The sequence below is a fragment of the Pteropus medius genome, unplaced genomic scaffold, assembly GCF_902729225.1.
Source record: "Pteropus medius unplaced genomic scaffold, Ma_sr-lr_union100, whole genome shotgun sequence".
Classification (NCBI taxonomy): Eukaryota; Metazoa; Chordata; class Mammalia; order Chiroptera; family Pteropodidae; genus Pteropus; species Pteropus medius.
The window spans coordinates 1275715-1297816 of record NW_024340701.1 but is presented as its reverse complement, the minus strand read 5'-3'; the positions used below and the strand labels follow the sequence as shown (position 1 = coordinate 1297816).

The 22102-nt window shown below is 51.8% G+C and overlaps 1 protein-coding gene across 5 annotated transcripts; it reads right to left on the bottom strand.

Moving 5' to 3' along the window:
* Positions 1-1363: 1363 nt before the first annotated feature.
* On the bottom strand, positions 1364-20664 carry LOC120619636 (E3 ubiquitin-protein ligase RNF220-like). 5 transcript variants are annotated; one of them, XM_039884078.1, is made up of 11 exons: positions 20423-20664; positions 20246-20303; positions 17016-17137; positions 16521-16653; positions 8339-8435; positions 8068-8154; positions 7873-7928; positions 7661-7739; positions 3348-3456; positions 3129-3203; positions 1364-2383 (listed from the first exon to the last, which is right to left on the bottom strand). In XM_039884078.1, the coding sequence occupies exons 1-11, from the start codon at positions 20474-20476 to the stop codon at positions 2312-2314; spliced, it is 942 nt and encodes a 313-aa protein (XP_039740012.1). In that variant the 5' UTR covers positions 20477-20664; the 3' UTR covers positions 1364-2311. The 5 variants fall into 5 exon arrangements, with proteins under 5 accessions (XP_039740012.1, XP_039740031.1, XP_039740020.1 ...); XM_039884097.1 differs by having other exon boundaries at positions 17094-17137; positions 20423-20663; XM_039884086.1 differs by having other exon boundaries at positions 20246-20288; positions 20423-20663.
* Between the last annotated feature and the right edge of the window lie 1438 nt (positions 20665-22102).

Genomic DNA, 22102 nt, shown 5'->3' with positions numbered 1-22102 from the left:
TTCTTAGGGCTGATGGACCCTCTGTCTCCTGAGCCGAGCTCTCTATCTGCATGGCGTGTGTCCGCTGGGACCTGGACTGTTGGGGCCAAGTCCTATATTGTGTGGCTGCATTCTTAGCCCTGGCCAATAGGTGGCAGTGCTGCCTGTGCCATGAGACAGCTCAAGAATCTCACAGCAGGTGGGCCACATGCCCTCACTCTGGGTTAATGTCACCTATTTAGAGAGCATATGGCCTGCAGGGTGGGAGTAACCAGTCATCAAGGGCCTACTGAGACCAAGGCAGGAGAGAAGAGAGTTGAGACCTGAAAGGAGCCATCCTGATGGGAACTGGGCATTACCCACTTCTCTAGCATAAACACTCAGTCATCATGTGGCTAGACAGGCCACATATATTCCCTAGAATATTGGACCTCAGGATCTTGCATTCAGGGCATTTACAACCATCATGCTGGGTATGGGCCTGTGAAGGTTGGCTCAAACCAGGGCGATTTGTTGTTGGGTGGAGGAGGCAGGAGTATGTACCCACCATGGACATCCTAGAAATTTGTGTCTAAGGCAGGAGATTTGGGAAGATGGAGGGTAGGTGTGGCATGTGAGAATATGTAAAAAGGAAAGGGTTCAGGAGTTCTGGAGATACTGGGGTCTTTAATTTTAGAATCTTTTCTAAAACAAGCCTTCTGGTGGGTGAGGATGCATCTACAGCTTTGAGCACCTGAACGAGCGAGCACCCAGGTGCTGAACAATCACTGGCAGTGGGCAGCCATGGGGGATAACGATTTGACCATGCACCATCTCCAGTGCTAGCTGCCCAGCTTCAGTTCCCCAACTTGAGGGTCTGTCTTGGATAACGGTTTTCTACTGTTTCCATGAGGATCCAGGCAGTAGCTATACTGGACTATTGGTTAATAGGATGGAGACCAGAAAAAAGCCATAGGGGTGCTGAGATGGTGGTCCTATTTTTGGTCCCTGGGCTCCTTTCAGGGGACTAGAAAGGGATAGAGGCTTGGGGCTTGTGTTTTCACCTAAGCTTGTAGCTGTTCCTGCCCTAGATTGGGGGATAGAGTTTGCATCCCCTCTGTACCCCCAAGCCCTGACCTCTTCTGTGATTAATGAGCTGACGATTCTGCATCGATAAGGAATTAACCTGGAGCCCCTACCCATCAATAGTCAGAAGTTTAGGTCCCCGGCCCCACCCCCACTCCTGACGTAGTGCTCCAGGGTCCCTGAGCAGACCAACCCTGCACTGCTTTACACACCCACATCCAAGTCCTTCCTCCACATTGCTGCCAGGAATTAACTCTTCAGCTGCCTGTCCACACCATCCCATCACCTATCCCTTCCTACACATGTACACACAGGCAGCAGCTGTTTATATTGGTTTAATCCATGTCAAATGTAGTTTACAAAGGGAAAGGACAAGTACCTTTGTATAGAATATACAGACACAGCATCACACCATGGGGCCCATGGGAGGGGCGGGGGAGACAACACTTTTCCCTGGGAACAGCAGCTCTAATCCCAGAAGTGGTTCTTGGCAGAAGGCTGGGCAGCCAAGAGCACCCTCATCTAGCCCTAATCTCGGCCCTTGCTTCAGCTCGGTTCCCATTTCCTGTGCATCCCCCCTCCCCCAACTCCTTATAAAGAGCCCCAGGAGCTAAGACTAAGGAGAGGATCACGTCCCTTGGGGCATGTGCCCCATGTCTGGGAGAAGAAATATACACCACTGAACACTGAGCACATGGGATAGGGAAGGGACATCAAAGGGAGAGAGGGAGGTAGGCACCCCAAGAGATGGATGGGCCGAGCCCCCAACCAGCCCTGAAGGAGGCACTGCTTCCAGGTGTTCTTAGAAAAAGAAAATCATACAACCAAAGGGGAGGAGGAGTAGAGGGCGAAGAATTGTCCCATTTATACACAACATTGTAAACATACACGGTCTATATTACATGTGCTTCAGTCTGGTGTTTGCATGTCTGTCTGTCCGTCTGTCAGTCTGGGGGTTGGATCTCAGGAGCCTTGCCCAGCGACTCACCCTTACCTATACCTCCCTGCCCCACCCTGGGAACAGAACCTGGAACAGGTATGGTCCCCAATCGTGGTTGGAGCCAGCAGGCAGGGCCTGGGCCTCAGCCTCCACTCTGGCTCCAAAGGCGCGTGTGCACGCGTGCGTGCGTGCGTGTGTGTGTGTGTGTGTGTGTGTGTGTGTGTATGTACATGGGGAACCTGTGTGAAAGTATGTACAAGGGGTAGTCACGTCACAGAGGCAGGCAGGCGGGGCTGCTTGAGGCAAGGCCTGTCTGGGGTGGCTAGCTCACAAGTAGATTCTCCGCAGGTCTCCGGGCGCTGTGATGGTGTTGCACTGAGGGCAGAGCTTCTTGGCACCCTGCAAGAACAGGGAGGGCTTCGGTTATATAGACTGTGCTGCATGTTAGCTCATGTGAGCACCCAGACTTGCAGCCATGTCTCCCTGCACCAGTTGTGTGCTGGGACCTTGATCCTGTCAGCCCAGGTCGGGGACATGGGCAGCCTCTGTGAGCAAGCAGGCACGCTCCTGCGTTGGGGGGATGCCAGGATCAAACCGCCTGGCCAGCCCCGCAGCAGGAGCCCCAGTAATGAGAACAAGGCTAGGTCCAGCTGTGGCTGCTGCGGCCCTAACAAGATTACACGCGGCCTTTGATCAGGACACAGAGCCCACGTCCGGGCCTTTTATTGCTGTCTCCGGGCGACATTTTAATGGCTGCTCCCAAGCGAAGAACAGGGGCAGGAGCAGAGGGAGCTTAGTAATGGGAGGGGGAGGGGCAGAGGCCCTGGTCCTGCTTACCCACACCCAGCCTCCTCCTGACCCAGGATCTCACCACTATGTGTGACACAGTGGGCCTTCTGGGGGTGGAGGCAGAGGGAAAGGAGGCAGTGAACTCAAAGAAGGGGAGAATTTAATAAACCTGAGGTGGGGGAGATAAGAATGTGGTGAGCTAGGGTGGGGGGATATCATGGCTTCTGGCTGTGTTCTCTATGCTCCGCCCCCTGCCCCTCCTCATCCCTCCCCCAAAGCAGGCTCAAGCATAGGCAAGGACATCTGGGCAGTACCCAGAACAGCAAAACCCTCCCTGACCCCCATGCCACCTCACCAGGGTCCGCAGCCAGCACTCCTCGCAGTGCACATGCCAACACTGGATGGACGTTAGGGGCATCGAGTATGAGTCCTGGAGAGGAGGTGGGCAGAGAAAGAGTCATGCTGAGGCTGGCCCACCCTCTAAAGAGTTCAGATCACAATGCAGAGACCCTCTCCAACCCCCAGAGGGCACTGAAGCCCGACCAAGGGCACGCCTAGGTTCCCTTCCTCTCACCATGCAGATGAGGCATTTGTAACGGTCCCCACGGGATAGCTGCCGTTCAAGTTCCCTGACCCGAGCCTTCAGGGCCTCAAACGTGGTTACAGCTGAATCTTCTGTTATTCTGTGAAGAGGAGAGCACAATTAGGCAGGCAGCAGGCTGGCATCCCTAACCTGACCCTCCGGCCCATAACTCCCTTGAATTCTAGAAGCACATTTACAAATCTCTCTCAGATGCCCCACTCCCCACCTGCCCATATCCTATATCTGCAAACTCCACATTCCAGAACTGAACTCCTAACCCTCCCTGTTCCTCCACCTCCACCCTGGTGAGTTTCCATGCCAGACACTTATGAACCATTCTCAAACCTTTCCTTCCTGCAACCATCCCTGTCACTCCTGACATCCCAAATCTGTCATCTACCTTCTAACATCTCTGAAGTCTCTTCACTTCTTTCCACCTCTACCATTACTTGCCCAGGTTCTCATGATTTCTTCTATGGATTACTCCACTAACCTGAATAGCCTCTCTGCCTCCAGTCCCCTCATTCTCTTCCATTCCATTCCCAGCACCCAGAATTTTACAAATTTGACCATTTCTATTTCCAGCATTTCAATGTCTCCCTTTACTCCCCAGTGTAAAGCTCTACCAAACTCCTCACAGGCTTATAAGGGCCTCCTCCTCCGTCCCCAGCCAGCTATCTCCCTCAGCACCCTACCACATACTTTAAGCTCCATCCACACCGAATAATAAAATTCTCCACACACACCACTGCTTTTCATTCCATTGGTCTCTCAGCACTCTCTCTTTCCTCTGGATCACCCCCACCTCCTAATTCACTAGTTCCATCTCACTGTTAAGGCCTAGTTCCCATTTTTTCCCAGCAGCCTTTTCCAGCCGTCCAGCCAGCACCACCATTGGTGGCTGCCTCTTCTGTGCCATTCCAGCACCCTGTACTGGACTCCACCACAGCAGTGTAACTGCAGATGTCTCTGTCTCCTCTGCTAGACTCAGTTCCTTGAGGGCAAAGCTAAGCACTCCACTAATATTGGCTATGGACATTAGCTTTACGTTAGGCACATCCAAACTCCAGAGAGTGAGAGATGTGGGGACTGAATGAGTCCCACATAATCTAGGTACCTGGGCTACAGGTCTGGCCTGCCTCAAGGACTGCTTGTGTCATCCGAGGCACATCGGATGCCCTGGTAGTCCTCACCTGTTGTTCATCAAGCACTACACAAGAAGGTCTCTACAACCTCTTGAAGATTCTTTGGGCTGCAATACTGAACAGGGAATAGCTAGGACTATCTCAAGGAGTTATCCCTCTTACCCCTCCTAAAACAAATGAACAGAACCCAGAGGAGCTCACAGAGGGAGAATACTTCCTATAGGAATAGAAGATGGTATTGGAGAGGGGCCTTAGGGAATAATAATGATAATACAAATAAAAGAGCTAAAATTTATTAAGCACTTACTAAATGCCAGGGACTGTACTGAGGAATGGAAAATTATCTTATTTACACCTCACAAAAACCCCATGAGGAGATGATAATACTCCCATTTTATATACGAGGAAACTAAAGAAGAACAGAAACATTAAGTAGCTTGCCCAAGGTCCACAAAGAGTGGAGGAAACAGGATTTAAACCTTGGTAGACCAATCCTGCAATCAACCAGTAACTATGTGACTGACCATTATTACTCTACATTGAATAGACCCAGGAGGAGATGGGTCTCAAGGCCGAGGCAACATAGGAGCAAAAGCCAAAAAGGCTTAAGAACCCATGTAGCTGGAGGGCTCACCTGTGGGTAAGCAGAAAGTGCTAAAGTGGGAAAGAAGATTATATCTGGGAAGACCTCAGATGCCACAATCAGAGTTTATTTTACAGGCAATGGGAAGTTGCTGAGGATGTTGGAAGAGGGCTGTGACAGAATAAGAGCTGAGCTTTAAAAGATATTCAATAAGGAAGCAAGGAGATGGAATCCAAGTGCAATGTGCTGTGGGCAAGAAGGATCTCCTAAGGGCAGCCTGTTCTGCCAGCTTGGGGTAGACACCTGACTCAGAAAGCATGAAAGCTTATAGGTGGTCCGCCCCTGCTGGGTATGTAAGTGATGGGGGGAGGGTGGGAGTGGGTGGTGGGGGGTGCGGGGTGGGGCTGCGGGCGGGGAGGATAGATGGTGTTAACATTCCATGGGTAGCAACAAACTTCAATCTCTAACCTTCCTCTCTTAGGGTACTAGCAATAACATGTGACTTCCTGATGGCTGTGTTTATTAGGGATGCTCTAGATCCATTAATCCATGGGTGCATGATTCTCTCCGCCCTGCCTCTATCCAGGCAAGCTGAGAACAGCTCTGACTGCTTCCCTGGGAGAATCCATTCAACTTTCTAGCTCTAAAAGCCCTCACCACCGCCTCCCTTCCACAAGCACCTGCACAGCTGGCTCTTCCCCTGGCATTTTGCCCAATACCACATGTGCCATCCCCATCTGAATTGCTATTAATTCCTGACAAGGAGACAAGGATGGGTAGCTGTGCTCCCTTCCTCTCCAAGGACAAGGCTGGGCATTTGCCTGGTTCTATGTGGTTATTTCAAAGATGGGGAAACTAAGGCCTGGAGCTGGGGGCAGCCTACTCCAGAGTAGCAAACTAATTCTCAAACTCCAAAGCAGAGAATGAGCTAGAGTTGGAAAGGCAAAAAAGATGGGACCAGGAAAGAATGAAGCTATTTCTCAATCATCTCCAAAAGCTCCAAGGCCACATCTAACTCCAGAATCCACCCTGTCTTAGGTTTGCTCAGCACAAAACCTGACTTCTACTCTTTGTGTTGGTGAAATACTCAAGCCCAACCCAGGTTGGCTGTGAGCTATTCCTGAGCCCCTCCAGGACGTAGGGTGGAGAATTCCCTAGAAGCCATGACATCCTGCTTTACTCCTTCCTTGGGCTGTGAAAAAGATCTAGGGCGGGAAACCATATTGTGTACAAGAAAGAGAGAAGGCATAGGGGCTAAAGAGCCCCCATCTTGGCAGACCCAGACCTAATGGAGATCTCTGCATATGAATGAGCCCGTCCCCAATTTGTTCTAGCACTGTGCCTACTGGTGCCTGTGCTCACACAGGTGGGACAGAAATCCTGACTTCCCTCAGCCTTGGGTGGGTGTACCCTCATGGATGGCCACTGGCTCTGGCCCCCACCTCCCCCTTGGGCGCCATCCCTGATTAATGATCTTGTCTTTCTGATTTATGAGCAGCCCCTCCAGACGAGGGTGGGTGCCCCTTATGGCCCCGCCCGCCCCGCTCAGCTGGAGTAGGAGAGAATTATTAAATAAACATCCATACGTCATTCCTCCCCCCTCAAGCTGGTTGCGCCAAACCCATGCGGCCCGCTCCCGCGCTGACACGGAGCAGCTGCGGTGATTCATGGGCAGCCGGGCCCTGCGCCGCGGCCCATACATCATGCCAGCAGCACTCGCAGCCCCGGCCGAGATAAACTGATCAACCACAACGGGCTGGAATGAATTTATGACAACACAAAATGGAGGGAAACAAATGGGAGGTGACCCTGGGCCACCGACCCGGCCCTGCACCGGCCTGCAATCCACTCTCCTGGCAGGAGGCAAGATGGAACACTGGTCCTGGAATGAAGAGGCTGCCTTTTAACCCTAGGCAACCTAGCCTCCAGTAGAGGGCTGGGGTGGGTGTGGGGAGTTAAGCAATGGCCAACGGCAGTAGCTCTAGGCACCCAGAACTGGACGATGCCACCTCCTGGGGCTAAAACAGGCCTTGCTTGGGCTTCTGGAAAGGCAGTAAGGTACCCAGCTGATTTCAAGTCCTTGCAGCTCCTGGTGATCCAAGCCAGGGGCTTCCCAGCCCTGGATGAAGTGCTAAAGGATCCCCTTTTTCCCTGCCAGAGAACCCAGGACAAAAATTCCAACCAGAAGTGATGAGACCCAATGCTTCTGCCTAAAACCCATTGCAAGCGCCACCCGGGACAAGAAAAATGAAACCAATTTAGCTCCCGATTAAGAAACAGAAACTGGAGATGAATCAAGTGTGCCGGCTGGGCTGGGCGGCCATACATCACATTCCCCGGGTGTAGGCCGCCGTGGCGGGCGAGCGGGCAGGCAGGCGGACTGCTCCTCCCGCTGCCAAGGCTCCGAGGGCTGTGGCCCAGTGATCAATTCACAGAGTCACGTTTAGCACCAGCTGGGCCCTACTGCCGGCTGTGTGCCCAGGGCTGCAGGATTGAGGGAGGGCCGGGAGCCCTGGTAGCCCCTCTTTTCCCACTGAACTGCTGTCCCAGGGGCCCCCTCCTGGCCCAACACTCACTTCTCGATGTCACTATTCTTGCAGGTCTTCTGCATGGCCTCCTGCTTACTGCTCTCCCCGTTGCTGGTAGATGGCATTTCTGTTAGGATAGAGAGGCAACTCATACTCTGGCCAGACTGGGCAGCATGGGTGAGGGGCTGGGCCTGAGTCAGTCACCACCACCCAAGGATGTCCCCTCTCCCCCATTACTCTTAACCTGGGTCAGGACTTACCGTCACTGGCCCATTTAGAGAACTCAGGTGTGATGCGTGTGCTGGGAGGGCCACCACTAGAGGAAAGGAAGGAGAAAGAACAAAGTGAGCCCTGAAGGCAGGTAGGACAGCCCTGAGAGTAGGTACTGGGTTGACCCCTGCCTCAGGGCTTCCCACTCCTCTATGGCACCCCCCAAAGTCTGTGCCCACACTTGCTTTAGGACTGCGCCCCGGAGTGCTTCTCTCTCCTTGGCTTCACCAGGCTCCTCTCCTGTACAGGGGATGACGTCAGCCTCCGTGTATCTGGCATGGTGGTCAAGGACAATGGATCCTAGTTTGTAGTAGGCTGTGAGTTGAATCTTGGCCAAAACAGAAACACTAACCCTGCCGTGGTGATGTGGGAGAGTACCAGAGGTGCTAGCTACTTTTCTTATTCCCTTGCCCTGTCCAACCAGCCCCACCTTGTCCCACAGTGCCTCAAGGATACTGTGGCTTCCCATACTCCAGAGTGTCGTCCCCATCCACATCCAAGTCAGCATCACTGTCCGGATTCTCTTTGCCGCTGCACATGACGAAACCAGAGCCTGTGGGAAGCAGGATGTAAGGACTGGGGGCCAACAAAACTAGGTCAAGGGTGCCCCTTCTGTTGCCTCTACGTAGGAATCAAGTTTTGGGCTAGATAGGCCCAGATAGTAACTTGGGCCTGGGATATAGAGAATACTCAGGTGCACTTAACTGACATTTCAGTCCCTTTCACTCCGCATACCTCATCCTTCTCTGTTATCGCTTGCTGCTCCAAATGGTCTCATAAACTAGTCCACTCAAACACTATGTCATGGCCTCAGGAGACAGTCTAGACCTGCTGTCTTCCTGTCTTCCAAGTTTAGGAAGAGCAAGAAGAGGACAGAGAAACTCAGGTCTATCAGATCACCCAACCTAGGACCTCAGCATTCCCTGTGTCCAGCCTGATAAGTCCATCAGAGGGGAGAGCAGGCTGGCTAAGTCCAGTCAGAGCCATACAGCAGGACCCCCCAGCCAACACTGTGATTTTGGCTGCCAGGTCCTTGCCAGCAAAAACACCAGGCAGCTGTTCAAATATTTGGTGTCTGAAGCGCCTGACATTAATTATTCATCTCCACCTCACTCAGCCCAGATTCCTGGACAAGTGCAGTTATAAAGGGATTAGGAAGGGACAGATGAGAGAGACTAGGCATGCACACCTGCTTCTCAAAGCAGTCCATGAAGGCAACCAGGCTGGTTGGAGGCAGTGCCAGGCAGGCAGGTGACCCCACCAAGGTGCATTTGGCCCAGCCACAGGCAGACTCTTGGCCAATGGGGAGGGAGAGCTGCTGAAGCTACAGGATGCCAACTTACTTTGCCATGTGGTCTACCCACCCTTCTTGAAAGCCCAGGGCCAAGGGCCACAAAGCTGCTCCTCCATCCCTGCCCCTGCCTTCTCCCAGTGGTCTCGGACCACTTCTCACTAGCCAGCACAGCAGCCCTGCCAGAGCAGAAAGAGATGAAAGTGATGGCATCTGTGGTGAGTGGAATCAGCAAGGAAATCCTTAAAGAGGTGAGGAAGTAGCTCAAAATTCTGCCTGATCATCTCAGAAATTTCTTGTCTTTTCTTTCCACTGTCAGGCTTTGACCCTCTCCTCAGGGTAACAGTCTTGTAATGGTTCCTCAAACCTGTCTGTTTTCTTCATGCTTGCCTACCATATAGTTCTGACCCTTCTCTTCTCTGCTTCAAAACTGATTATGACTTCCCACTGCATACACAATCTAGCCCATCTCCTCAGCCAGATCCGTTAGGATCTGGATGTATCCACTTCTCTACTTTCATTCTTTTCCCCTAACTTCACTTTACAAGCCCTATGCATATGGACAGACTACTTACTGCACCTTAAACCTAACTCTGTAAGTCTTGCTCTTAAGCCCTTTGCTCATACTATTCACTCCATTTGGAATATTCTCCATCTTTTAAGTTCATTTCAAAAGTATTTTCTTCTTGATCCTTTTTCTTCCTCCTATACCTCCTGTCTCTGGTCTCACGAAGGTTCAACCCATTCCAGAGTAAGCTGCACTGGGGGAAGAGAGGTTAGGCACTGCCTAGGCTCCACCTTTCCCTGACAGTCCTCATTTGCCCTCCACACCGAAGCACCAACAAACTCAAGGCAGCAGGCAGGTCAGCAATGGGGCCATTAAGCTGAGAAAACACCAAGTAACAGCTCTGTCTCCTATTCACGGCCAGGTGTCCTGACAAGCAATTCCCGCCTTGTGAGTGAGTGGCACCTCTATAAACCCTCTGACAGTTTGGGAGACAAACTCTGCCATCAATCAGAATGTAGCTATCAGGTTCACTTACAGCGTGTGCCCCCCGAGCCCTGCCAACCCCCCTCCCCCAAGTACAGGCAGCTCAACAGTCAGTCTCACATCCTCAGCTCAGCCTGGCCCTGCCCAGTCCTGCTTGTGGGTGGGCAAAAAGGAAATCAAAGAACCCATGGCAAAACTCAGACAACAGGGCACCCCAAAGCCCCAGCTTCTCAACACTGAAAGCAGCCCTGTGGCCTGAAATCCTTTCTTGTGCAGTCTTCTTGCCTGCCAGGCCTCGAGAACGACTCATACTCCAGTGGAACACAGCTATCGTGGTTTCTGAAATTCTACGTTTTTTCTTGCTCCCATGCCTTCTTACCTCCTGCTGTCTCTATCTAGAATCTTGTCCCTCCTGGTCTACTAATCAAATGTCTGCTCATTCTGCCAAGTCTGGTTGGTTCAACCATGCCTTCTAGTAACTCATAGTGCCTACACAGCAGTTGCTCTATAAATACTTCCTGAATGAACTACCGCCTCAACGATATTCTTTCAACCTTTAGAGTTTATCCTCTGCCTGGCTTGGCACTTGAGGGATCTGATCCCTACCCTCAAGGTGCTGAGTATGGGTGAGAATTCTCCAGGTATTTCTATATGTGTGCCACTTCCAGCAGAGCTGGCCAGACCCATGACAGGTACCATACCATATACCTAAGCACTAATGGCTAAATGCAATTCTACTAGATCCTGGGAGCCCTGTGCTAGAGGGAAGGCCAAGACCTGATTAGTTGGTGTCTTTGAGAAACCTCTCAGGACACAATCTTCTCTACCAGCTCCCAGGCTCCAGCTGGGCTTCTGCTCCTCTGACCCATCAGGCAAGATAGAAAGCACAACATATCTTGTTTGCCAAGGAAAAGGCTGCTCTGTCTCTGGTCTGAGGAGTTTACTCTGATCCTGACCCCAAACCCCAGTGGAGACAGATGTTGGGAACCTCTCCCCACCCCCACAGGTGTTCAGAACAGGCTGCCGCTGCCAATTTCACTCTTGTGCTGCCCCCGCCTGCTCCAACCTCCTTCCCAGCACATTAAACTTTATTTTCTTAATGAAATGTCACTTGCTGACTTCTGGCAGAATCATAATAAAAAGAAACGGCAATAAAGCCATTTTATGCAGACAGAGCCCCAGCCAGCTCGCCCCCCCTCCTGCTTTGAGAGGAAGGCTCCACAGTCGTTTTATGTTCTCAGCTGCTGGAACATCCCAAGCCAGTACTCAGAGGCGAGATGGCACAGAGAATTCCTTTCCAAGCCTTTGGCTCCTGTTTTGTACAGATCTGGGGATAACAGGCAAGCTGCCACTCCTGCTGCTGCTGCTTCTATCCAGGGAATGGACTCAGCCCTGAGGACCTCCAAGATGACCCAGAGTACCCTTTAGTCATCAAGGAGGCCCTGTTGTCATGACTTGGCTCCACCTTAAAGTGGCACAAAGGGCTGGGCTGTTGCCAACAGGCAAACTAAGCCTGGAGGTCAGTGATGCTCAGCAGAGTGGGTCCGAGTCCTTGGAGGGTGGGCAGTGAAAAATCCCTTCCAAGTGTACACTTAGCAATAGAGAGGGAGGGGGTTAAGTGCAGAAATGATAAACAAGTCTAAATTTTATAAAAACGACCCCCCTCCCATAAACTCATTTCTTCCTGGGTCATTGAGAAGAAAAAAAAAAAAATCACTGTTAATTTAATCAATTGATCAGATAATCGATTGAGAAACTGGAGATGCACGTTTACTGGGGACTGTAACGTCCTGGAACCTGAAACCACAAAAAAAGAGCCATTGATTTCCTCACCTACTGCTCCCAACAAAACCAGAGCCTAGGGAGAAAGGAAAGTCTTGGGGCCCTCCAGAGGACTGTGCTCTCCAAAAGGAAGGGGGGTCAGGGGCAGCAGCTTCCGGAGAGTTTTACACTGGAATTAGTTACAGATGCAGTTACGGTGTCTTGTGTAAACGCCATCGATTGGGGAGCTGACAGTCTGGGGAGCTGCGATGCGGGACAATCAATCGGCCTGCAGTGTCACCTGCCACCTCGCTGAACAGTTGACAATGCAATTATCCAGTGTGGAGGCAGGGAGTTGGCGTGTGTCAAACGCACTTAGCCACTTTCCGGGCCTCCTCGATAACGCGTTTCACTGCCTCACGTCAGGAGAGACGCATAGAGAGACAGACGCCGTTTAAAACCATTGATACTTGCTCCTGCCTGCACTCCTGTCCCAGCTTAACAATTGTGTTCCAAAAGGCGATTAAATCCCGTCAGTCACCACAGGGGACAGAAGGTGCCCTGCTCCTTGCCACCTCTCCAACCGCTCCCACCAGGCAACAGTTATAACTAAAGGCAGCAGCCCTAACGCCCTCCAATCCAAGACTGCCTCCAGCAGCTGGCTGTTCCAACACTTGTTACTGACTGAATCAAGCAGCAGGGCTCTGCCGGGGGATATTTTTAGCACCTAGGGATCCCATCTTTTGGGAACCAACATGCCAAAGGAGGCAATAGCTGGGGCAAGGCCTGTTTCACTGTGCCCTTAGACTCACAATATCTCTCACCCCCTTGACTCATAATCTGGTGCTTAAGTTTCCTCTCACTACAGCCAATTCAAAGATCCATGCCTGAGCTGCCCTGCCTGTCCTCTTCATGATGCCTCATTCAGCTACTTGGAACCAGCCTAAATCTAAGACAGAAACTTGAAAAAGATGTAATCCCTAGGCCAGGATCTGGGCAGGGCAGAGGCCCTGCACAGCCGATTCTCTTAGTACCTTCCCTCTCCCTCCCCTCGACCTGTTTGATTCAAAGGGGCTTAATCCAGGATTCTAGCAACCCATTTCCCTTCAGGTTCAAAGATATAGTTGCAGCACCTTCCGTTTCTTATGCAGCTTCCTGGGAAATTCCTCCATCTCACCACTCATGTGTCCACCACATCACTGTCACCTTATCTGAAACCAACCATTCCCATGTCCTCTCTCCAGTCTGTCCATTTCAGATATGATGAGCTTCAGGCTCCTCAAATCCAGCTGGGTGAACTTTCACTGGCAACCAATACAGGGGAGGGAACAAAGCTCACTACCTTAAGTCTCTTCTCCAGGACCCAGGACCTGGAGAAACAGGAAATGAGGAAAGCTGTGGCTCATTCGTCACATACCTCCTTTGACTATATGTGGGAGTAGGTTTATCTCCAAGGGCTGTATAATTAGGTTTTTCCTGTGGCCTGCTGCTCTAGCCTAGAGACATTCTTCCTCTGCCCAGGGCAGGCATGTTGCCCCCCAAAAGTATCTTTTTTCTCGTAACCGCTGAGTTCTTTTAAGGGAATGCTGGTGAAGCACTAGGCAATGTGTGCTGCCCTTGAGGCAATTATACCTCTGGGTGGGGAGAAACAGCAGTAGCAGGTTAGCAAACTTAAGGTTCTGAGGGGACAGCCCACAATCTCTCCCAGAACTGAGAGGGCCAGAGTGTTTCCTAGACTGAAAGTTTCTTCTAATTTACTTTTTTGCATTCTTTACCTATTTCCCTTAGTCTCTTAAAGATCTATTTCCAGCTGGACCTATCTTGGTGCTTACCTGTTATGTCTGGTCCTTCATTTTTTCCTAAAATACCAATTCCTAATACTCCCAGGCCTGAGCTATCTGGGCCTCACTGTCAGTAACCGTAAGTCCCATCTCTAAGGCCTGCTCCCCTCAGTCAAGTGTCGTCACCAAAACTCCTGCTTGTCCACTGGCTCCATAGCTGATTATATTCCAAGGAACTGATTTGATCCATCAGACCAGCTCCCAGTGGGCCTGGTATGAAGCTTTACTGAAGATGACGAAGGGGCCCTGGTCTGGGAGCGGGGTAGGGGATGATCGGATATAGGACCTTATCTGCAATTCTTCAATTCTTTCATATCTAACAAGGACAGCAATCTCTGTTCTGTCAGCACGCACAGAGCAGCTTAAATGGGCCTCACCGCTCGCCTGCTCATCCTGCCTCTGCTCCCTCTCTCTGAAGTCGGCTGGGCAGCTTCTTCAGCCAGCGTTATCACTCCCTCTAACCGGTCTTGGCAGGCAATCTAATTCCTCCTGAAAAGGTCACCGCCATTTTAACTGCCTTTCAATCACATTAAGCACGCGCTGCCCGGCTTGCGGCCCAGCCCGCCCGGCGGGCGATCAATGCGCTGCACTGACACCAGCCCGCCTGGCGGGGCCACACCCAACCCCCCAAGAGTTTGAGACTATTGGTCCAGGCCAGAAAGAGTAGACTGACAGATGGCCAGCTTCTGCAGACAAAGTTTCGGTGACAGAAGCAGTCTGGATCAGCCAGAGCTTCCTTTGATAGCTTCCCCCTCCACTGAGAAGCCTCAGCCTCCTCCGCTCCACTGCGCCCCGCTCTCTGCCTCTCTGCCTCGTGGCCCCTGCTGATCTTGCTGTAAAACAGCCTTTCAAGTCTGCCTGTCTTTTGACTGCACTAAGCTGTTTAAGAGGCGGCAGCAGCTTCTATCAGGAAAGCTGGAGCAATTCTCTGCAGATAAAGGCACCTCCGGCCCGTTCCCTCTTCAAGTCTCACTCTCATTCTCGCTTCCAAATCGCTCAAAGAAAAGCCCCCTTTGAACTCTCCTTAGGAATTCTTGAAAGAACAACCTCGCAGTGTAAACACTCTGGGAAAACTGACACCCGCCCAAGGCCTAAGAGGCCCTCGCACCAGCTCTGCAAGTGCATCCTAGTGCAGGGGAAATACTTTGTCAAATCAGCAGGCCCTACGTAGCTTTATCCCCCTTAAGCCCTTTCTGTGCCCAGAAGCCATCAGATCCAGTTGTGTGCCAAGAAACCTAAGAAGTTGCCACAGCAATGGAAGGTGTGAATATCTGCAGCAGCCAACAGAGTGAACCCAGAGCAACATCCTGGAACTGACCCTGCACAGGCTGCCACCAGACACCTGTGTGTATAGTTCACGGGATCCTGGGCTTTGCTGCTCATTCTCCCAGGGCCTCAGACACTTAGGACAGAAACAGAGTGAAATGGCACGTGAACATTTCCCAGCTCAGTGCTTAGGCTTGGGAACCAGTTTGGTCTGATTAACCTTCCTGATTTATACTTTGGCTTGTCCCCAAACGCTTGGAAAATGTGAGAGAAGCCTAGTGGCATAATGCCCCACCTGGGCTTGGAGCCTATTAGTGTAGCCAGTCTGCACTGGACGGCACTGTGATCACCCCTTACCACCAGACCAAGTGGCAGGACCCCAAAGAGGCAGAGACTCTCTTCCTAGCTGCTGTGAGATTCCCTGGGGACCAGACATAGCTGTTCTCCCAAGGGTGATGCCCAGAGAACTGGAGGCAGATGGAAGCAGATTGGCTCACTTAATGACCATAAGCTGCAGTGCCAGCTGTGCTTGCGCACAGAAGAGAGAAGAGCTGGAGACCAGGAGGCAGATAGCTCCCCCTTCCCCTGCCAAGGCAAGGGAGTTTGAAAAGAGGACACTGACCCTGGGCACTCAACCAGTCTGCTGTCTGACCTGGTGTGTTGCAGGTGGGAGACTTCCACTGGGCCATGCCATATCCCTTTGAGGAGCTGGAATGGCACTGGAGCTGGGCAGGGCCCTGTAGACCCCTCTGGAACAACTGGGGAGAGCCTGAGGGAAACAGGGAGCAGCTGGGCCCAGGTCCCTCTTGCTTCAGGGCAGAGGGCGCCCAGGGAGGATGGGATCAGAGCTAAAATTAGATTCACCAACGAAGCTCATGGGAGGTCAAATTTTGCCATAACTCACTCTTTCCTCTGTAACTGATTTTTCTGACATGGGTCGGGGAAGGGGGAGAGGGGAGGGGGAGGAGGAGAGGAGGAAGAGAGGAAGGAGAAAGGAGGAGGAAGAGGAGGAGGAGTGAGGAAGAGGAGGAAGAAGAGGAGGAGAAGGAGGAGGAAGAAGAAAATCCAATGTGTTTGCCTGGAAGCCCTCAGGGCCCCCAGTGCTGGAGGTGTACAGCAGGTTGCTGGATTCTCATTTATCAGCCTTAAGAGGGATGGAGTGATAAATGCATAACCGTCCCTTTAATATTTTATGCAGGTGCTAACACGGCTTGCCTGTCACCTTCAATGCATCACCCGAGGCTGAGAGCCCCCCTCGTCACTCCTAGCTTGCAGCCTCACAATTCCATTTCCCCACCCAAATATGTCTATTTTAATATGCACATCACAGGCAGGCAGCATGGTCACAAAGGAGCCCCACCAGCAGCAGTTCTCACATGGTGGAACACACGACCAGCCACCAACCCTGGCCTCTTGGCTCCCAACTGATGAATACCCAGCAAAGGCCTGACCACCAGAGTGCCACTGCCTATGTGTCGCTGCTTGTACCTCGGAAACCACCTTCCAGGAGAGTGGTGGCCCGTATCCGCTTCTGCCCGCACCACTCATACTCCTCAAAGCGGTTGCTGTTCTCATGCTCGATGTCCACGGCATCATCCTCAGCCATGCAGGAGCCTTCCCTCTGTGAAGAGTAGAGCAGGATCATGCGGGTCCCAGGCCATTCCTACCTGTCCAAGGCCTGCAAGGAAGGCACAGCCCTGGCCCCCCAGCTGCGGTATGCCAGATGGGCCCCCAGCTCCAGGCCTCCTGTGAAGTAAGCCAATCTAGTGGTCAAGGACCTGGGCCTCTTCCCAATGATTTTCCACTGGAGCCCCAGGGGAAGAGTGGGAGAGTGAAAGCAAAGGAAAAAAGCAAAGAACAAAGAGGAAGAAGCTGCTGAGACCACACAGAGACCCCAACAGCCCATAGATCTGGGGGCAGTCAGCAGCTAGTGTGAAGGGAAAGGGGGAGGGGAGAAGAGGTAGGTGGTGATGGCCCCTCTACCTTAGAAAGGCAATGCTCCACATGCCTACTCATCTCCTGCTCCGATCCTGCCAGGGGGCGGTTGCACAGGGGACATACCTGCCCTTCATCTTGCTTCCTCCGTTTCATTTTCCCAATCCGAGCTGTATGGAGAAACCGAAAACAAAGCACAGAACAGGCAGACGGTCACTGTAGTTCCCAGGGTCCCAGTGGAGTTGACACATCCTGACCTCCTGCCAGCCATTAGCCCTTTTGTTCAGTGACTGATCTGGCCCTCATTATGCAGCACCTTCTGCTCCTTTGGGGACTGGGCCTTGCCAAGAGCACCTGGAGAGATTAGAGCTAGGCCAGCAAAGTGTCTATGCTGTGGCCAGAGCTGGCTCAAGCTTAATGCATACCTCCCTACCTGCAGTACTCAAGGAGTCCAATGAGCAAAGACACTCCATTGTTGCTTGGTATCTTCCTAGAAGATCAAGATCATGGGCTCTTTTGGGGTCAAGAAATACAACTTTAGAAAACATCTCTTGGCTAGAATCCAAGGTCCCTCCAGGGGACTGATGCGGCCTGTTGTTCACTTATCAGCTAAAACCCCTTTTGTTTTTAGGCCAAGAGCCCTTAGTGTCCTACCTAGAATCAACCCAAGAAGAATTTCTCTCACGTTCATTGTTCCCATTTTATGGAAGAGGCGACCAAGGCCCAGTGATAAAGACATAGAGGGTCTGAGTCAGAAAGCTCAGAGTACCTTGAGAGGGCAACCCTTATTGTGACTACCCAAACCTGTTCTATCATTTCTAATCAGTGCAGAGGGACTGTCAGGCCCCCAAGGCAGAGGGCTGCCTGCCATGCTGTCCCACAGGGGGCTCAATTCCAAAGTGCACACTGCAAGCCCACAACACTGCTAATTAATGCTGAGAGATGCAATCATTTCTAATTAGCTCACTAATCCCTCTCTGCAGCCCTCCTGTCACTGAAGCAGGAAGGGGTCAAAACAAGGGACTCTTCCCTCTAACCCCTCCCTGAATGCAACACAGCAGAAGCAGAGGTAGCTACTCTGAGATTAGATGAATGGGTTTGGAAGGAGGCAGCCAAGGAGGGAAAAGTTCCCCATTGCAGGGCCAGGAAGAACTTCCTCATAGACACTGACCCTGGTGGGAAGATCATGAATGCAGTTTAGGGAGGGGGACACAAGTGAGAGGTAACATAGGTAAGAACTGATACATTATAATTTATAGCTTTGTGTTAGGCTCAAAGTCAAATAACTTATACACGGCAGCTCATTTAATTCTATATCCTGAAGCTAGGTTGCATTATCTATTTTAACAGATGAAAAAACTCAAAGCTCAGAGAGATCAAGGCACTTGTTCAAGCAGCTAAAATGTGGCAAAGGCAGGAAAGGAAGCCAGGTCTGATTCCATAACCTAGAATGCTCTTCTGTCCTAAGAGTCTCCTTGACTGATAAACATCAACAAAGATTGATCTTGTGAGTGTGTTAAGGCAACAAGAATATGCACTTGGGGTCCCAGCTTCTCCCTGTTGAGGACCTGAGGCAGGGAGCTACTCCAACTCCAAAACAGAGTAGCCCTCAACAGATTCAAATAGATAGGAAAGCCACTATCCCATCGGGACTGAGCATGGAGTTTGAGAAACCTTGGTCTGTAGCCTGGCCCATCTCTTTAATTTCCTGTGCTCTCGCTGTAAGAGATGTGATTATGTTCTGGTGCCCCCTGATTTTGTGAATGAAGATCTAGCTTCTTTTGTCTTGATTGCCCTAACTCTTAGAATCTCAGGTTCGAACCACCTTGACCCTCTAGAGCCAAGGCTGGGCTGGAGAAGGAATGCTAGATATCAAAAAGGCATTGAGCAAGGGACCTTGAGAGTGCTAGAAGCCTGTATGAAGCAGTGTGTGAATACAAAGATTCCTGACCTATCCTGTCTAGAGCCAAGGGAGTGCCTCTCTGGTAAGGGGACTATGACAGACAGTTTGATGACTGAATAAAGAAACAAATCTCACAGAATTGCCAAAGAGGGCACAATACTGGGTGCTCTCCTTGCCCAGGCCAGAAGATCCTGTGTAGTCCCAGGAAAGCACCCTGATTGATGGATTAAGCATGGCCTGGAAATCCTCAAACAAGGCAGGTTTGGTTATTTTTCTCACCAAAATAACCAAAGTATGGTAGGGAAAGTTTTGCTCCCTACCAAGAGGCTACCTCTGAGTAGGTAAAGTCACAGGATTTGCCATGGAGGTGGCATGGTATGGCTGGAGAAGCCCAGGCCTCAGAGGTAAATAAACTTCAGTTTAAATCATGGCTCAGTTACATCCCAGATGTGTGATGTTAAACAAATCACTATTACCTCTCCCAGCCTCAGTTTCCTTATCTATAAGATGTTAATATTTTCCTTTAAGAGGTGTTATGATAATAATGTTTAACATGGTGCCAGCTCATGAATGCTCGCCCTTTTTCAGACTGGGGCTCAGCCTGGCAGCAGAGACCAAGTGGCAGGAGTTGGGGATCTTGAACATCCATGGCCTCACTCATTTACCAGCAGGTCCAGAGATCCTAAACCCCTTACAACCAACTCTCAGACGTACCACACCCTAGTCAGCACAAAAAGCTAGGATCATTCAATTGTGTTCAGCAAATAGGAATGCTCCAGAGGTTTGAATCCAAAAGGGGGGGCTGCCAGGTAGTGCATACATGGTGCGCTTTCAGAGAAGGCCTCTTAAGAGCTGTCGAGCCCACGCTGATCACCTTTGTGAAATGTGGGCCGACTGATAACTCAAAGAGCCCTGGGATGAGTTAGTTTCTGTTGCCGTGGGAACTCCAGATCTCACTGCATTGTCAAGTCTCAGCAGAGAGGCTGTATTCACACTACTGGGCACTGATTAAAAACTGGAAGAAAAACATTCTCAGCGCCCTGCCGGCTTGTACAGTGAGGTCCCAGCAGTTTGCAAATTCAAAGCTGGGCTCCCGAGTGGAATTGTGTAGCTTGTTTCTCATTCTCTGGCACTTATTGCCCCCCAGGGTTCTTCAAGGCCTTTAGAGGCTTGGGCAAGAGCTGGAAACCATAACCTCCATTACACAGACAGGGAAACTGAGGGCGGCCGCCTCGCTTAGCACATACTCAGGCGCTGTGACTGCGAAGAAGGCAACGGGCCCTTAAGTCGAAGACCCAGGCAAGCAAGGAGCTGCAGGCTCGAGGAAGGGAGGAGGCCGGGGGTGGGGCGGAGGGAGGGGCCGGGCAAGACTCACCATTCAGTCGGGTCTGCCGGTTGGCTCGCACTCGCAGGAAGGTCTGGGGGGAAGATCCCAGGAAGATGCAAAAAAAGAGAAGAAAGCATCAGCGACGGCCTGGAGTCCTGGCCCCCTCCCCAGCACTGACCCCGGCCCAGGCTTGACCCGCCCCAAACAGCCCGTAAACAAACCTACTTCCTCCCTCCCGCCGGCCCCCCTGCTCCGCCGGCCGCTCCGGGCCCTCGGCATAGCCGCCGGGGGCTGCTCTAACGGGACCCCGTGGCCGTCCCGCGGTGCCGCCCCAGCTCCGGCTTCCGGCGCTCCGGGCCCCGCGGCCGCCCAGCCGGCAAGGGCGGCGATGCGGGCGGATTCCCCCCGGCTGCCCGGCGGCGGCGGCACTTCAGCTCCCAGCGGCGGCGGCGGCCATGTTGGCCCTGATCACGTGACCCGCCGCCGTCGCGCGACAGGGGTGAAAGTTCAAGATGGTGGGGGGCTGGACCGAGACCAGGAAACAGCTGCTCGCACTCCGTAGCAACCAGCTAGGGCAGCACTAGGGGCCCTCCTACTGCCCGCAAAGCCTACCCGCCCCAGTTGGCGGCTGCACGTTCCTCCCATCCCGCTCCACGCCCCCTCCCACCGCGGGGCTCATTCCATCCTGAGAGACCCGGCCCGTGCTCCCGCCTCCTGCGCGGCGGTCCTAGGGCAGCTGGACTGCTGGTTGTCTGGGGTGGAGGCATCGGAATTCCCGATCGCGGATCCTGCTGTACGTCGCAACTCTCTCTCCTCCATCCCCTAGCCTTTCAGCACTCCCATTACTGGGGGACTCCCAACATTTCAGCTGTCTCCTGGGCATCGCCTGGAGCTTCCACAGGCACTGTACACCCACGCGGCAAACGTGGAACTCGAAATCTTCCAAACAGGCTCCTTCTTCCTGGCTTCCAGTTCATAAGGGTATACCACTATCCGCTCAGGTGTGCTCACACCAGAAACGAGAGTGTGATGCTTGACCCCAGCCTTCTCCATTCCTCACACTCCATCCTTCTCTAGATCTCAGAGTCTACATTTAAAGATCTTTTAAATCATTTCATCTCCACCTCTGTGTATCTCCTACGCAGCCTGCCAAGCCTAACTGAAAAATATCTTTTCCACCCATTGTACTACTTCCATCTCTACTTTAATTATAGCTTATACAAATTTTTATCTGCACTGACCACTCCAGGGTTGGGGCCATGTGTGAGTCACATAGGTGAACCCAAGCCCAGCACAGATACCCCTGAGTGTTTCTTCAATGGCTATACCTCTCTTGGATGTCACTGCTCCAGTTCATAATCTTAAGAGCTCTCTAAATTTGTAGCTGTCTCCAATCTGGCCTTCTGGTTTGCATCTCTCACTGTAACCCATTCCCCGCACTACACATAGTGTGATTTTTATATTGTCCCTGTCTCCCCTTTAAATTGACCCTGTCTCCCGTCCTTTAAATCCTTCAGTGATTCTCCACCGAGACGATCTGCAACATGGCATACAGGCCTTCTCTGACCTGCTCTTTCTACTTCTCCAGACTCTTCTAGCACTCCTGCTCTCTTCCTTTGCCTTCCTGATACTCAGCTTTGCAGAGCTACCTATAGTTCTTTGAGCACTCCATGCTCTGGACTCTGGGCTAGATTATCTTTCATGTTCCATACCCCTTGCTTGGTTAACTGTTGTTCATCCTTCAGGACTCTGGGAAGGCTTTACTTTCCCTCAGGTTTGGGTTAATTGCCTCCTCTGAGTTTTCACAGTCCCTTAGCTTCCTTCTGACGTTATATATTTTGATAGTTTATATATCTGCTCCTTCTTTTTGGGAGGTCATCTCTATCTAGTCGTCCAGCACATGGT

Bases quoted from the DNA above. Each gene is read 5' to 3' on its own strand.
- LOC120619636 (XM_039884078.1), bottom strand. From the start codon at position 20,476: ATGCCGAGGGCCCGGAGCGGCCGGCGGAGCAGGGGGGCCGGCGGGAGG. The intron at 8,155-8,338 runs GTATCCTTGAGG...CCACCATGCCAG, and splicing joins CTGGAGTATGGGAAGCCACA to ATACACGGAGGCTGACGTCA. The intron at 7,740-7,872 runs GTAAGTCCTGAC...CTATCCTAACAG, and splicing joins CTCTAAATGGGCCAGTGACG to AAATGCCATCTACCAGCAAC.